Source organism: Petaurus breviceps, unplaced genomic scaffold, assembly GCF_028583685.1.
Source record: "Petaurus breviceps papuanus isolate PSGF00001 unplaced genomic scaffold, PetGlider_PUasm1.0 90503, whole genome shotgun sequence".
Taxonomy (NCBI): domain Eukaryota; kingdom Metazoa; phylum Chordata; class Mammalia; order Diprotodontia; family Petauridae; genus Petaurus; species Petaurus breviceps.
The window spans coordinates 2,514,538-2,532,271 of record NW_027187265.1 but is presented as its reverse complement, the minus strand read 5'-3'; the positions used below and the strand labels follow the sequence as shown (position 1 = coordinate 2,532,271).

The window sequence follows — 17,734 nt, the reverse complement described above, 5'->3', positions numbered from 1 at the left end:
TGAGGCAAATAGAGGGTTAGTAACCTGCCCAGGATCACACAACTATTAAATGTCTGAAGTAGAATTTGAATTTAAGTCTTCCTGACTCCAGGCCTGTTTCTCTTTCCATGGCTCCATCTAGCTGTCAGAAGACCAAGGTTCAAATGTCAATTTTGACATTTATTAGCTCTGTAACCTTGGGTAAATCACTTCATCTTTTTTGAGTAAGTCTTAATTTGGGGCTAATAATACTTCTGTGACATAAATTATGCAGATACATTCACTTCATCTCTTTAGAATGAGAAGGGACCTTAGAAGTCATTCTAGCCCAATCAAGTCATTTTAGAGGTGAGGAAACCCAATGACTAGAGGGATGAAGTAACTTGTTTAACTCACACACATTATAAGTAGAAGAGTAGGTATGTTCACAGGGTTATTATGGTAAAGATTGTGTAAATCAGGGGTGGCTAGGGGGCTCAGAGCACCGGCCCTGGAGTCAGGAGGACCTGGGTTTGGATCTGGCCTCAGACACTTAACACAAAAAATAGCTGTGTGACCTTGGGCAAGTCACTTAACCCCAATTGACCTCCAAAAAGCAAAAAAAAAAGATTGTGTAAATCATATAGCACTATATAATTGGGAGCCTTATCATTATTTGGAATGAGAGGACTTTCATGCAAATCAAAGCTCTGCAATCTTCTATATATAAGGGTAAGTCCCTTGCCCTCTCTAGACCTTAGTTTCTTCATTTGTATTTGTAAAGTGAGGGGTTTGAACATGATTATATCTGAGTTCTAAATCCTATGTTCTACTAAAATTCAAATTTCTCTGAGAAGAAAAAAAGTTTAGTTCTCATCAACAAACATTTTAAGAGGAAAAAGAAAACAGAAACACGAGAGAGGAGACAAAGTAAAAATTTATATACTCCACAGTTCTGCTTAGTTTCCTCCTATACTACATGACCCCCTTGATGAGCTTCTAGCTCTAGCTTCTAGCTTACAGCTCTAGCTGTAAGCAAATCTTTTAGTCCTCTGAACTGTGATACCATTTTGTTTATGCCTCTCATGTATAAATAAGAGTTTGCACACCTTTTAGATTTCACCAAAGTAGAAGCTCTTAAGTAGATAATGAAAGGTAAGAGTGAGGCCCATTCAAGTATAAATGCTGTATTCCATAACTTTAGAGGTCTGAGGCTTTGAATGATTTGATTGCATGTGAAAAAATCAGCAGAGACAATTAACTTGCTACAGGGAATACACTGTCTCAGTATCTTTGCCACATATTTTGGATGAGATCCTATGGAAATTTGTGCAATATAACTAGGTGGTCACCATAAATTAGAATGGGAATTCTCACCAAGGAAACCCAACTCTGAGCCAAGAATGATTATCAAATAAAAGGGGCTATATCTCTCTTATCTCTGCTTGGGATGTAATAAGCTTCACCATTTTTTGTTCCTTTTATCATTACATTAAAAAAATAATTTTGAACTTAAATATAGAAAGACCAAAAAAGAACATTTTCATGTACACAGAACAACATAAAGAGGGTTCAATATAAAACCATGAATTTCCATTTTACACTCTTTTATTTTCAAAAAACTATATAATAAATACTACACATCATTTTCAAAGCTACCCAGTTTTTCTGTGCTTCCTTCTAAGTTTTCTTTTGTTCTCTGTTGTGCACTTCTCCTCCCCCCCCCCCAGAAGGCCACCACTAGACACAAACGTGTATGTGTATATGTAAAATCATACTATACATACTTCTAATTATTGTTTCTCTCTCTGGAAGTAGATAGCCTTTTCCTTCATAGGTCTCTTATAATATTCAAAATGACTTAGTCATTTAAAGTTGTTCTTAGAACAATATTGCTGTTATTGTGTATGACATTCTCTTAGTTCTGTTCATTTTACTCTTCATTAACTCACTTCTTTTTTTAAAAAAAATTTTTATTTTTTTCTAATTACATGTAAAATTTTTAAACATTTGCTTTTTAAAATTTTGAGTTTCAAATTCTTTTCCTCCTTCCTCATTGAGAAGGCAAGGAATTTGATATAGGTTACACATGCATAGTCATACAAAACATATTTCTATGTTAGTCATGTTATAAAAAAACAGACAAAAATAAAGAATTTTTTTAAAAAAAGTATGTTTCAATCTTCATTCAGACTCCATCAGTTCTTTCTCAAGAAGTAGATAGTATTTTTGGCATGAGTCCTTTGGAATTGTCTTAGATCATTGTATTGCTGAGAAGAGCTAAGTTGATCATCATACAACATTACTGTTACTGTGTAAAATGTTCTTCTGGTTCTGCTAAGTTTGTCCAGGTTTCTTCATCCTGCTCATCATTTCTTATAGCATAGTAATATTCCATTACAATCATATACTACAGCTTGTTCGGCCATTCCCCAACTAATAATCTTCCCCTCAGTTTCCAATTCTTTGCTACCACAAGAAGAGCTGCTATAAATATTTTTGTACATATAGTTCTTTTTCCTTTTTAAACAATTTCTTCAGGATACAGACCTAGTAGTGGTATTGCTGGGTCAAACGGTATACACAATTTTGTAGCCCTTTGGGTATAGTTCCAAATTGCTCTCCAGAATGGTTGGATTGGTTCACAACTCCACCCACAGTACATTAGTCCCACTTTCCCCACATCCCTTCCAATATTTGTCATTTTCCTTTTCTATCAGTTTAGCCAATTTGACAAGTGTAAGGTAATTGTTTTAATCAGTGTTGTTTTAATTTGCATTTCTCTAATGAATAGTGATTTAGAGTCTTTTGTATGTAACTATAGATAATTTTGATTTCTTCATCTGACAGCTGCCTGTTTATGTCCTTTGACCATTTATCAATTAGGGAATTACTTGTATTTTTATAAATTTGACTCAGTTCTCTGTATATTTGAGAAATGAGGCCTTAAGGAACTTGTTGTAAATTTTTTCCCTAGTGTTTTGCTTTTCTTCTAATTTGGTTTTGTTTGTATAAATGCTTTTTAATTTAATGTAATCAAAATTATTCATTTTACACCCTGTAATACTCTTTATCTCTTGTTTGGTCATAAATTCTTTCCATATCTATAGATCTGACAGGAAAACTATTCTATGCTCCCCTACCTAGTTTGCTTATGGTATCACCCTTTATGTCTCAACCATGTGCCCATTTTGACCTTATCTTGGTATACAGTGTGAGATGTTGGTCTATTCCTAGTTTCTGCCAAACTGCAGTTTTTGTCAAGTATTGAGTTCTTGTTCCAAAAACTTGGATCTTTGTGTTTTTCAAACACTAGGTCATTTATGATAATTATTATGATCATTTACTACTGTGTATTATGTACCTAATTTATTTCACAAACCTTACTTTTACTAAGATGGCAATAAAAGGAGTATAATTGTTGAATGGGGTTGTAGAAAGGCAGGTACATTAATACATTGTTGGTGGAGCTGTAAGTTGATCCAACTATTCTGAAAATCAATTTGTAACTATCCCCCCAAAGTCACTAAACTGTGTATATATATCCTTTGACCCAGCAATGCTATCAGGCCTAAACTTCAAAGAGCTGAAAGAGAGAGGAATGGTGTCCATATCTATAGGAATGTTCATAGAAGCTGACTTGTAATAACAAAGGATTGGAAACTAAAGGGTGCCCATTTACTGGGAAATGACTGAACAATTGCCCCTCAAAAAAAAGGCAAAAAAATTTGACCATATCAATTAGGGAATGGCTGCTATTTTTATAAATTTGACTCAGTTCTCTAAATATTTGAGAAATGAGACCTTTATCATAGAAACTTGCTACAAAATTTCCCCTAGTTTCCTGCTTTTCTTCTAATTTTGGCTGCATTGGTTTTGTTTCTGTAAAACTTTTAAAATTGTATGTAATAAAAATTATTCATTGTACTTCCTGTGAATCTCTCTGTCTTTTGTTTGGTTATGAACTCTTCCCTTATCCATGTATCTTACTAATAAATTCTTCCATGTTTCTCTACTTTATGATATCACCCTTTCTGTCTAAACCACATACCCATTTTGAGTTTATTTTGGTTTAGGATCTGAGATGTAGATATCTAATGCCTAGTTTCTGTCAGATTGTTTTCCAGTTTTCCTAGCAGTTTTTAGTAAATAGTGAGTTCTTGCCCCAATAATTGGGATGTTTGGGTTTATCAAACAGTAAAATACTGTGCTCTTTTGATTCTATATATTGGGTACCTAATCTATTCCATTATTCAACCACTCTTATTTCTCACCCAGTACCAAATTGTTATGGTAATTACCACTTTGTAATACAGTTTGAGATCTGGTACTGCTAGGCCCCCTCCTTCATAGCTTTTATTGATTTTCTTGATAGTCTTCACTTTTTGTTCCTCCAGATGATTCTTAAAATTATTTTTTCTAACTTATAAACACTGGTAGATTTATTGTTATGGCACTGAATAAGTAAACTAATTTAGGTAGTATTGTCATTTTTACTATATTGGCTTGGCTTGCCCATGAGCAATTAATATTTCTCCAATTATTTAGATCTATCTTTATTTGCAGGAAGAGTATATTATAATCATGTCCATATAGTTTCTATGAATGTCTTGGCAGGTACATTCCCAAGTATTTTATAATATCTGTAGTTATTTTAAGTAGAATTTCTCTTTCTCTCTCTTCCTGCTGAATTTTATTGGTAATATGCTAATGATTTGTTTGGATTTATTTTATATCTTACAACTTTGCTAAAGTTGAATATTGTTTTGACTAGTTTTTTTAGTTGACTCTCTAGGGTTCTCTAAGTCTGCCATCATATCATCTGTGAAAAAATGATAGTTTTTATTTTTTTTGCTACCTATGCTCATTCTTCAATTGCTTTTTTCTTATCTTATTTCTATGGCTAGCATTTCTAGTATAATATTGAATAATGATGGTTATAATAGTCATCTTTGCATCATACCTGATCTTATTGGAAAGGCTTCTAGTTTCTCCCCATTATAGATAAAGTCAGCTCTTGGTCTTAGATAGATACTACTTATCATTTCAAGAAAAACTATTTATTTATACACTTTCTAGTTGTTGTATTTTGTAAAAACAACAACAAAACTTTCTCTATATCTACTGATATGAAATAATATGAATTTTATTTTAATAATATGAATTTTATTGTTTTTAATTGATATGGTCAATTATATTTATAGTTTCATAATATTGAACTGAACCACCCCTGCCTGCATTCCTGGTATAACTCCAGTTAGGTCATAGTGTATGATGTATTGCTGCAATCTCCTTGCTAGTATTTTATTTAAATGTTTTCATCAATATTCATTAGGGAAATTAGTCTATAGTTTTCTTTTTCTGTTTTTGTTCTCCTTGGTGTAGGTATCAAAACCATATTTGTGCCTTTGAAGGAATTTGGTATGACTCTTTACTTATTTTTCTTTTTCTTTTGGAGGGGGGAAAAGCAAGGCAATTGGGGTTAAGTGACTTGTTCAAGGTCACACAGCTAGTAATTGTCAAGTGTCAGAATTAGGATTTGAAATCAGGTCCTCTTGACTTCAGAGCCAGTGCTCTTTTTACTGTACCACCTAGCTACCCCTCTTTACTTATTTTTCAAACAGCGTAAAATATTATAATTAATTGTTCTTTAAATGTTTGGTAGAATTTGCTTGTATCTGGTCCTGTGGTGTTTTTTTCCTAATCAAATCTAATTTATGGCTTGTTGAATTTCTTTTAAAGATAGAGTCATTTAAATACTTTATTTCCTCTTCTGTTAATCTGGGCAATTTACATTTTTGTTAAATATTAATCCAATTAATGTATATCATCACATGTCTTGACATATATTTGGGCAAAATAACTCCGAAAAATTGTTTTAATTTTATCTTTATTGGTTGCACATTTGCTCTTTTCATTTTTATAATGGTGATTTACTTTCTAAATTCTTTCTTAATATTTCTAAAATAAGGAGCAGGGGAGGGTTGATATGCTTCCAAAAAATGGAATATTATTGCAGTGTAAGAAATGACAAAAGGGAAGACTTGAGAGAAACCCAGGAAGACTTGTACAAACTGTTGCAGAGTGAAGCAAACAGAGTGAGGAGAACAATTTATAAAACAACAACATTATAAAGAAAAACAACTTTGAAAGATTATATTCAGTACAATGACTAACATGATTCCAGAGAATTGATGATGCAGCAAGCTATCCACTTCCTGAAAGAGAGGTGATGGATGCAAGATACAGAATGAGACTTTTTTTGGGGGTGGGTGAGGGAAGGGTAGGAATTTATTTTGCTTAATTGTGTAGATTTTTTACAAGGAATTTTTTTAATGTATGTGGGGAGTTGAGAGGGAGTGGGGGACTACTGATAGGGTTTCCAGATAAAAAGACAGAAAGAAAGAGAAAGAAAGGTCATTAAAGCATTTTTAATTATAGAAAAGAATAGAAAGAAACAGAAAAGTAAGACATTTTTGAAAGTTACAGGCTAAATTTACTATATACTTAAAAGGAAAAGCAAGTTGCATGTAGAAGAGACATGGTTTCATGTATAATCCTCTTTTTCTGTTCTACTTTGTATATGGAAGTGTTCCGTCTATTTCATGTTTGTTAAGTTCAGAATAAAAAATTAATATTAATAAATGCCGACTACATACAAGTCTCTTTTCTAAGTGTTGAAGAATAGTATGGTACAGAGGAAAGAGCACCAGACAAATTTGGTGTCAAGGTCTTTTTGCTGTCCAGTCATTAAGTTATTTCTGACTTTGTGACCCCATGGACCACAGCACACCAGGCCCTTCTATCCTACACTATCTCTCAAAGTCAGAACAAGTTCATGTTCATTGTTTCCATGACACTACTTATCCATTTCATCCTTTGTCATTCCTTTTTCCTTTCCCAGCATCAGGGTTTTTTCCCAATGAGTCCTGTCTTCTGATTATGTGGATGAAATATTTTAAGCTTTAGCTTCAGTATGTAACCTTCCTGTGAATAATTTGAATGAATTTCTTTAGGTATTGACTGATTTAACCTTCTTGCTCTCCAAAGGACCCTCAAAAATCTTCTCCAGTACCACACTTCTAAAATGTTGATTCTTCAGTACTCAGCTTTCCTTTTAGTCCAACTCTCATACCCATACATTGCTCCTGGAAAAACCATAGCTTTGACTATACAGACCTTTGTCAGCAAGGTGACATCTCTGCTTTTTAGTATGCTGTCCAGATTTGCCATAGCTTTCCTTCCAAAGAGCTGGTGTCTTTTAATTTCATGGTTGTAGTCATCGTCTGCAGTGATCTTTGAGCCCAAGATTATAAAATCTGACACCGCTTGCACTTCTTCTCCCACTATTTGGCATCAGGGTGCTTCCATTTAAATCTCTGCTCTATTATTTGCTACCCATATGACACTGGGCAGTTTGCTTAACCTCATTAGACTTCAGATTCCTCCTTTGTAAAATGAGGAGGTTGGACTTGGTGACCTTTAAAGCCTCTTCTAGTTCTAAATTCTACTAACAAGGATAAAATAAGACATGGTAGCTACCAGAGCCATGACTAGGAATTCTTCCACTTGTGGCAAAAATAAATTGGTGCGGGGCGGCCAGGTGGCTCAGCGAGTAAGAGCACCGGCTCCAGTGTTGGGATGACCTGGAGATCGAATCCCAGGCTCAGACACTCAGCACCACACCCAGAAATAACTGGCTGTGTAACCTTTAGCAAGTTACTTAACCCTGATTGCTTAAAAAAAAATTAAAAATAAATAAATTGGTGGGGGGAGGAAAGGATATGCAGGGGAGAGAAAAGACACTGGCAGTAGCTCAGAAAAAAAGCTTTCTCTTAGGAGAGAGTGGTACACCCCCCTGGAAGGTCACTCCTCATATGCACAAGATGTAAGGGGATGCCTAGCCATGGGAAAAAGGCATTACAGCAATGGGACCCCAGAGGAATAGGGGCTGGGAGGGCTTATATCACACAGCAGCATAGGTTAGCAGAGGACTACAAGGAAAGGCAGAGGGAAGGTGGTAAACTAGGGGCAAGTGAGTGTGACCTCCTACTAGATGTAGATACTCTGGGGAAGAGGTGTCAAACACTCAGCTGATAACACACCCAGGTATGCTCTGAACCATATTAAAATGAAATTGAGAAACATTTAACAAAATAAATAAAAATACAGTAGAACATAATGTTAACATGTGGTTTTCTAAGTCAATATGCTTCCTTATGTATCCTTTAGTGCCATTATTTCTATCTGAGTTTGCTGCTACTGCTCTGGAGATAAGCCCTATTCATCTTTAGTTAGCTACTGCTCTGGTCCTGCAGTCACTAAGTAGGGAAGGATTTCATCTGGCAGAGATGGGTGTTCCCCTGCACATGTACCCTCTGTATAAGTGTACAAAAATAACTTTTATTTATTTTATCTGGTCTTTCCCCCATGGAGCAACCCTAAGGCTACTATTTATTTTATAATGTGTTAATTTAAGCTGCTTTAATTGCTATTCTAGGTTTTAGATAATATAATTAGTGTTTTAATTCTGTGCACCAGCTTCCCAAGGCAATTTTGCAAAGGCCACAATTTTGAAATCAAACAAATAAAGAATAAATAATAGCTGAGGTTATTGTAGCTACACCCTCTCCCAGCAGAATTAAAACTGCATATTTCACAGCAGTTTAAAAAGAGAAAATGATGCACCATTATTCCTCTCATTTAAGTCATGCTGTGATTGATGCAAAGAAGTGGTAAGAAGGCAGCATGATATAGTTTAAAGGGCATTGGACAAGAAGTTAGGAACTCCATTTAAAACTTAATTATAAAATTTCTGAGTTGGGAGGGACCTTAGAGTCCTCTACCCAACCCCCAAACACACACTGAACAGGAATCCCACTGAGAGTATTGTTGAAAGAACTTCGATTTGGAGTCTGAGGCCCTGGGTTCAAATCTACCATTTACCACCTGTTTGATCTAGAGTGAATCATTTCATCCCTCTTGGTCTCAGTTTCCTCATGTGTAAAATGAAGAGGCTGGATTGGAGGCTCTCTGAGGTCCCTTACAGCTCTAAATCCATGTGTCAATGACCCTCAGTGAGTGACTGTCCTTTTGTTTTTGTTTTTTGCTTTTTGGAGGGCAGCTGGGGTTAAGTGACTTGCCCAAAGTCACATGGCTAGTAAGTGTGTCAAGTGTCTGAGGCCGGATTTGAACTCAGGTCCTCCTGACTCCAGGGCCAGTGCTCTATTCACTGAATCACCTAGCCACCCCTAGTGAGTGATTGTCTAGCCTCAAGCTGAAGACCCTCAGGGATGGAAAGCTCACTACCTAAAGAAACAGTGAAAATCTTCTTCTTCTGGTGCAAATCTCATTTTGTTACAGGGTCTTAGACTCCTCATCTCTCAAATGGGTGGACTGTACTAAAAATGTCAACTCTATGACACTATGACCTGTGATTTATGATGTAAGTTCTCAGCTTTCTGCTTCAGAGAGGGTGTTTCTTCTCACTGCTCTTTCTTGTCTTGGTAGTGCTGCTCTCTCTGCTGCTGAAGAGATGCCAATGAGCTCTGAGAGGCATGAGCCAAGCGAATTGAGATTGTTGCATGCCAACTGCAGAATCAACTCAGCCAGCTTACATGTTGTTGTCGTTCAGTTGTTTAAGTGGCGTCAGAATCTTCATGACCCCATTTGGGGGTTTTCTTGGTAAAGAAATGGAGTGATTTGCTATTTCCTTCTCCAGCTCATTTTACAGATGAGGAAGCTGAGGCAAACAGGGTTAAATGACTTGCCCAGGGTCACACATCTAGGAAGTGTCTGAGGTCAGATTTGTACTTAGGTCTTCCTGACTCCAGGTCTAGCGCTCTATCCATTGCACCACCTAGCTGCCCACAATGTACATTGTGTCAGACTCAGCAGACAGGAACTAAGACCCTCTAGTTAAGAGAAACATAAAATATCAGAGATGGAAGGGGTCTTAGAAAGTTGAAATGTTGTTACCCATGACTTAGAGTCAAATTTCTGGGTTTATAGAGATCTGGTTTAATCTTGGGGATGTTACTTTAAAATCTCTCTCTTTGGTTCTTGACCCACAGACCAGGCTTCCCCCAATGGGAACATGGCTTGTTCTAGGTTTAGGTAGAAAAGCTATAAGAACCCTTAGCAACCAAACAAGTACTTGGATGAAGAATACATCAAATATTGAATGGACTTCATTTTGCCAACAGAAAAAGGTGAAAAACACAAAACAACTCTCAAATCTGTAAAGACTCCTCATTATTGATAAAAAGAAAGGTCCTATACATATCAAATTATTTCTAAAAGTAGGACAATTAAATGGCACCATAGTACATAGAGTTGGGGGCCTGGAGTTAAGAAGGCATCTTCCTGAGTTCAAATCTGGCTTCAGACACTTACCAGCTGTGTGACCTTGGGCAAATCACTTAACCCTGTTTACCTCAGTTTTCTCTGTAAAATGAACTGGAGAAGAAAAGGGAAACCATTCCAGCATCTTTGCCAATAAAACCCACATGGGGTCAGGAAGAATTGAACACAACTGAAATAACTGGATAACAAACATTTATAGAAGTATTCTTTTTAGTAGCAAAGAATCGGAAACCAATGAATGCCCAATGTTTGAGAAATGGCTTAACACATTTTGGTAGGTGAATGTACTGGAATATTACTTTGCTATGGGAAACATGAATGGAGAGAAGAGGACAAAAATATTAAGGAAATAGAACCGACAAGGTTTGGTAACTGACAAATGATGAATACAGAAAAGCATGGAGAGATTTACATCAAGTGACGCAAAGTCAAATAAGTAGAGGCAGAAAAACAATATACACAATAACTAGGAGATAAACAGAAAAAGCCAACCAAAAAAGTAAAACCTTGTCCCACAAAAGGGATATGAGAAGACATCTCTCCTTACTCCTTTATAGAGTTGGGGAGTCCACAGTCCTGGAACTTATTTATTTGGTTCAAAAATTCATTTTTGTCCAAGAATATACCCTTTTATTTTTTTTTAGCCTTTTTGGAGGGCAATTGGAGTTAAGTAACTTGCCCAAGGTTACACAGCTAGTTCTTTTGTGTGGGTGTTAAGTGTCTGAGGCCGGAACCAAACTTGGATCCTCCTGACTCCAGGGCTGGCACTTTACTCACTGCGCCACCTAGCTGCCCCTTAATACCCTTTTATTTCTAAGTGGGTTATTTCAGGAATCCAGGTTTTCTAGGAACTCATAATCTTTTCTCTAGGAAGCTTGGTCCTGGAGTTTCTTTGCCTGCCCAGGAACTCCATCACTGCTTATTCACTGCCATCTCTGCCTTCATATGGCTCCTTGTAGATGTTTGGGCTTCCCTTCTGGGGGCTTGAGGCCAATGTCTGCAGCCTCTCTTCTCTGACTCTTCCTTAGCTCTAGTTCTTCCTGTATGTCTCCCTCATTTTAAAGCCCAAATCTAAGGGTAGAATTCAAGATGTATGACTTGGTCTTTAGTTAATAAATAATCTTTAATGTAGTAGAAGGAGACCAACAAATATCCAGGGCCAGGAGAATTCACACCCCATTGAGAAGACATCTTCATTGCTAGAATAGAGGTTTCATCTTTTCTCTTGTTAACCTGATTAATAAAGAGTTAAGAGACAAGGATTGTCCTAGACTCATCATCTACATTCTCCTTTGAGTTCACAAGGGCAGTACCAGCTAATTACATCAGGGTGCCTTAAAGAACAATGAACTGTACGCCCAATCCAGGGAACCCCTCTGGGTACCTAAGGAGCCTCCACACTGTCAGACATCTCAATCAATGCAGCAGCTACATTTTCCTTTTTACTGAATACCTTTGCCCGGTAAGTTAAATCTCATCAGTCAGACTTTGTAGAGATGGTTGATCAAGTCTGGAACACATTCCCTTTTACCTCTTAAAATTCCTAGCTTCTTTCAAGTATCTGTTCAAATGCTACCTCCTATGTGAGGCCTTTCCTAAAGCCCTCCAGCTACTTAGGTTGTATTTTTCTTGAGCCCAGATTTCAAATTCTAACTCTAGTCTCTTCTCTGAGCTTCAGCCCCATATCACTAACGGTCTACTGGATATTTCAAAGTGAATGTCCTATAGGTTCCCAAGTTCCATACATCCCAAACAGAACTCATTAGCTTTCCCCTCAAATCCATCCTCTCTTCCCAACTTCACATTTCTGCTAAAGATGAATCTAGCCTTCTAGTCACTCCTATTCCCAACCTTGAAGTCATTCTTACCTCCTCATTTTTCTTCACCTCACATGTTTCGTCAACTGTCAAGTCTAATTGATTTTACCTACAATGTCTCTGACATGTGTCCTCTTCTCCCCACGCACATTGCCACCACCCTATTTCAGGCCCTTTATCACGTCTCTCCTGGACTATTGCTATCACTTACTAATTGGTCTCCTTGCCTCAAGTATTTTCCATTTTTTTATGTGCCACACAGTTGTCCAAGTGATTTTCTAAAAGCACAGGTCTGCAATACTTGTTCTATATCCCAAAGAGATAAGAAACAAAAAGGAAAAGGATGTTCATTTACAAAAATATGTGTAGTAGCTCTCTTAGTGGTGGCAAAGAATTGGAAATTGAGAGGATGCTTGTCAATTTGGGAATGCATGAACAAGTTGTGGTATATGGTTGTGATGGAATACTACTCTGCTGTAACAAATGATGAGCAAGATGCTCTCGGAAAAACCTGGAAAGACAGAAACTGATACAAAGTGAAGTGAGCAGTACCAGGAGAACATTGTACACATTGACAGCAATATTGTACAATGATCAACTGTGAATGACTTAGTTATTCTTAGGAATACAATAAACCTAAGATAGTTCCAAAGGACTTAGGATGAAAAAAATGCTATCCACCTCCAGAGAAAGAACTGATTGAATCTGAATGAAGGTTGAAATATACTTCAAAATTTTTTCTTTATTTTTCTTCATGGTCTTTTTTGTTTGTGTGTTTTTTTTTACATGACTAACATGGAAATGGGTTTTGCATGACTGCACATGTATAACCCATACCAAATTGCTTGCCTTCTTGATGAGGGGGGAAAGAGAGGGAAAGAATTTGGAAATCAAATTTTTAAAAAAATGTATGTTAAAAATTATTTTTACATATAATTGGGGGAAATATTAAATAAATAATTTTTAAAAATTGAGGCACAGATCTGACCATATCACTCCCCTACTCAATAAACTCCAGTGATTGTTATCACTCAAGTTAAATACAAATTCCTATGTTTGGCATATAAAACCCTTCATAAACTGGCTCCAACTGGAGGGAACCTCAGAACATAGGATGTCAGTCCTGAAAGAGACTTCAGAGACTAATACATCCTCCTCATTTTAAAGACAAGAAAACTGACATCAAGTGGCACATGAATGTAATGGACTACTATTGTGCAATAAGACATTTTTTTTTTCAATATTTAATTTGTTTATTTTTAGTTTTCAACATTCATTTCCACAAGATTTTGAGTTACAAATTTTCTCCCCATCTTTCCCCTACCCCACCCCAAAACAGCGATTCTACTGAATTCCCCTTCCCCCAATCTGCCCTCTCTTATAATCTCCCCCATCCCTCCTCTGACTTTCTAGTAGGGCAAGATGGATTTCTATATCTCAGTGGCTGTATATCTTATTTCCCAGTTGCATGTAAATATATATATATATATATATATATATTTATTTATCTATTTAACATTTGATTTTAAAACTTTGATTTCTAGATGCTTTCCCTCCTTCCCTTGTCACCCACCCCTATTGGGAGGACAAGCGATTCAATATAGGTTGTACATGTGTAGTTATGCAAAACATTTCCATAGTAGATATATTGTGAAAGAATGACTATATTTCCCTCCATCCTATCCTGCCCCAAACTTGTTCTGTTTTCTACTTTGACCCTGTCTCTTTTCAAAAGTATGTACTTCTAACTACCCTCCCCCCCAATTTACCCTCCCTTCTATCATCCCCCCTCTTATCCCCTTCCTCCCTACTTTCCTGTAGGGTAAGATACCCAATTGAGTGTGTAAGTCATTCCTGCCTTAAGCCAAATTCAATGAGAGTAAGGTTGACCCATTCCCTTTCACCTTCCTGTTCTTCCCCTCCATTGTAACAGTTTTCTCTTGCCTCTTTTATATGAGGTAATTTGCCCTATTCTATCTCTCCATATCTCCTCTCATTATATTCCGCTCCCACCTCTTAATTTTATTTTTTAGATATCATCCCTTCCTACTCAATTGATCCTGTGCCCTCTGTCTTTGCATACATGTACACATATATACCCACACTCACATATGTATTTATATGTACAAATACCCTCCTATATATACATATATGTATGTATACATATATATTCCCATCAACTATCCTCATACTGAGAAAAGTCTCATGAGTTACAATTATCATTTTGCCATGTAGGAATGTAAATAATTTAATTTTAATAAGTTCCTTATGATTTCTTTTCCCTGTTTACCTTCTCATGCTTCTCTTGTTTCTTGTATTTGAATGTCAAATTTTCTATTCAACTCTGGTTTTTTCTTTTTTTTTTTTTAAGCAATCAGGGTTAAGTAACTTGCTCAAGGTTATACGGCCAGTTATTTCTGGGTGTGGTGCTGAGTATCTGAGCCCAGGATTTGATCCAGGTCATCCCAACACTGGAGCCGGTGCTCTTACTCACTGTGCTACCTGGCTGCCCCTAACTCTGGTTTTTTCATCAAGAATGCTTGAAAGTCCTCTATTTTATTGAATGACCATATTTTCCCCAAAGCATTATACTCAGTTTTGCTGGGTAGGTGATTCTTGGTTTTAATCCTAGCTCCTTTGACCTCCAGAATATCATATTCCAGGCCCTTCGATCCCTTAATGTAGAAGCTGCTAGATCTTGTCTTATCCTGATTGTGTTTCCACAATACTCAAATTGTTTCTTCCTGGCTGCTTGTAATATTTTCTCCTTGACCCAGGAACTCTGGAATTTGGCTATGATATTCCTAGGAGTTTTCTTTTAGAGATCTTTTTCAAGAGGTGATTGGTAAATTTTTTCAATTTCTATTTTGCCCTCTTGTCCTAAAATATCAGGGCAATTTTCCTTGAGAATTTCTTGAAGGATGATTTATAGGTTCTTTTTTTGATCATGGCTTTCAGGTAGCCCCAAAATTTTTAAATTATCTCTCCTGGATCTATTTTCCAGGTCAGTGGTTTTTCCAATGAGATATTTCACATCACCTTCTATTTTTTCATTTGTTTGGATCTGTTTTATATTATCTTGGTTTCTCCTAAAGTCATTAGCTTCCATTTGCTCTAATCTAATTTTGAAGGAATTATTCTCTTTAGTGAGTTTTTGAAATTCCTTTTCCATCTGGCAAATTTGGCTTTTTAAGGCATTCTTCTACTCGTTGGCTTTTGGGCCTCTTTTGCCATTTGAGTTAGTCTATTTTTTAAGGTATTATTTTCTTCAGTTAGGTTGTTGACTCTCTTTTCATGATTTTCTTGCCTCATTCTCATTTCTCTTCCCAGTTTTTCCTCTACTTCTCTTACTTGATTTTCAAAACCCTTCTTGAGCTCCTCCATGGCCTGTAATCAGTTCCTATTTTTCTTTTTTTTTTTTTTGTTTTAAAAATAAAATTTATTCCATATAAGTACACAACTTGATCATCCAAAATATATGTGCTCAATCAAACATAAATGTCCTTATCATACACATCACTGTGTTCTTTACCACCAGATAGTGGCCAGTCTCACATGTCCTAGGGATGCTGAGGCTTCAGAGCAGTCAGACTTCTTATATCCAACTGGAAACAGCTGCAAGGTGCTCTTCTACCTTGTGTGGCTGCTGACAGCTAGAGTCAGACTGTGGTACCAATGGGATAGGGCTTCTTGGTCCGTGGACATGAGCAGCAGCTTTTCATGGGGAAAAGAAAGACTGAGCAGTCCACCCCCTGGTCCCCCTGAATGACCAAAGATCCTTTGGAGCTGGCATTGGGCCATGGGGTAGAGGGCCTGACAAACAAAGGTCCCTCCATACAGGATATGTAGGACAGACCGGGGCTTGGCCATTAAAAGTGCATCAGAAAAAAGGAAGAACATTCGAGACTTTGGCTCGCCTTTAGGGGGGACCACTAGTAGCCAGCCCTGCCGAAGGAACCAGCGCCCTTTGATCAGACCTTTAGCCAGACGGCCACTGAGTAAACTCTGAATACGATGGAGTTGCCGGACATTCTCGTGCTCTCGACCAATAGCACTAACCCGCTGGGTGACTTCACTCAACTTCTGAGCAACCTTTGAGAACTGTTGATAGTCAGGGCTGTCAGGATGTGTATTTTCAGCCAAAGCCACAACCAGGTTTTCATACTGTTGGAGGCGTTGCAGTGGTAAGGGAAGCAGGTCTGCTAGCTGAAGGCTCCCAAACTCAGGACGCCCCTCTTGAAGCTGTACAAACTTTCTGAAATGCCTCTTCCTCAGCCACTTCTGGAGGATGGCCGTGGATCGCGCCTCGTTGGCAGCAAAGCGTGTGTAGAGCTCCAGGTGGCAGCAGAATCTCTCCAGGCCTGCTCCCCACTCGGCCGCCTCCAGATGCAGGAGCAGCTCTTGGCTGACAGCGTGAAGGGATTCCCAGGGTCCGAACACAGCCTGAAGCTCCGCTGGGCGCAAGGTCCCTTTAGCTCTCAAAATGCGCAAGAAATACTGCACCACCAGCCCCAGCTGCTCCTGGTAGCGCCGCTCCGTCTCCAGCAGCTCCAGCGCCGCGCGGCCTCGCTTCCTCTCCCAGCGGGCTCGCTGCTCACGCACAGGGCACCGCGTCCCCAGGCTCGACATGGGGGTTCGGGATTGGGCCTACCGGCCCCGATAGAAACAGTAACAACCCTCCCCTCCACCGCCAGGGAGGGGGCGCTTGGTCACCGGGAAAAAGAGCCCCTGACCTCCCCGCTCCCTGCACACACCCACGTCAGTGGCGACTGCCTCCTCCACTCCAAATGCCCAGTTCCTATTTTTCTTGGAAGCTTCTGATGCAGGAGTTCTGACTTCATTGTCTTCCTCCTATTCCATGCTTTTATCCTTTTTTGTCCCCAAAAAAGGAACTTAAGGTTTGATTGCTGTGTTGCTTTCTCTGCTTGCTCATGTTGCCAGTCAATTATTTTACTTTTGAGCTCTTGGACTTGGTAGAATTCTGCTTCCAGAGGAGAAATTTGTCCCAAATTGCTGGGGTTTTTGCAAATGTTGTCAGACGTATGAGGAGGGCACCCTCTTTACAAACAACACACTAGCAAACTGGAATTTTTCACCTCAGGACCACTGCCCAATAAAGTGACCCAGATCCAAGCAGGTCAAAGCAAGAGCAATTACGCTCAGAATGTTTGCTTGGTTCCCCTACAATATGTAGGCCAGGAGCTCTGGAGGCAGCCATGTGGCAGATACTGCAGCCGCTTTGCCTCCACCACCTCTTGCCCCAGGGGTAGGGGCTGGACTGAACCCTTCCTTTCCAACAGAGTTCCAGACTGACCTTTTACTTTCTTTTTGGTGTTTATGGGTTGAAAAGTCTGGAAACCACCACAGCTGTAATCTATTCTCCTAAAGTCCTCTCTGGCCGCTGCCTCCCTAGGGCTAAAACCACATGGCTCACATAAGACTGTGCTTGGCTCCCAGGGCACTGTGATGGCCACTTCCTATAGGCCTGCTGGGCTGCAGTCAGTGGGAGATTTGTTTCTCTCTGTCACTTTGTGGGTTCTGTAGCTCTAAAATTTGTTTAGAGTCATATTTTATAGGTATTTGAGGTGGTTGTG

At 38.2% G+C, this 17,734-nt stretch overlaps 1 protein-coding gene across 1 annotated transcript; it reads right to left on the bottom strand.

The window, feature by feature from the left end:
- Positions 1–15,543: 15,543 nt before the first annotated feature.
- LOC138141816 (rho guanine nucleotide exchange factor 39-like) lies at positions 15,544–16,928 on the bottom strand. The gene has a single exon (XM_069062667.1). The coding sequence runs from the start codon at positions 16,767–16,769 to the stop codon at positions 15,771–15,773; it is 999 nt and encodes a 332-aa protein (XP_068918768.1). The 5' UTR covers positions 16,770–16,928; the 3' UTR covers positions 15,544–15,770.
- Positions 16,929–17,734: the final 806 nt, after the last annotated feature.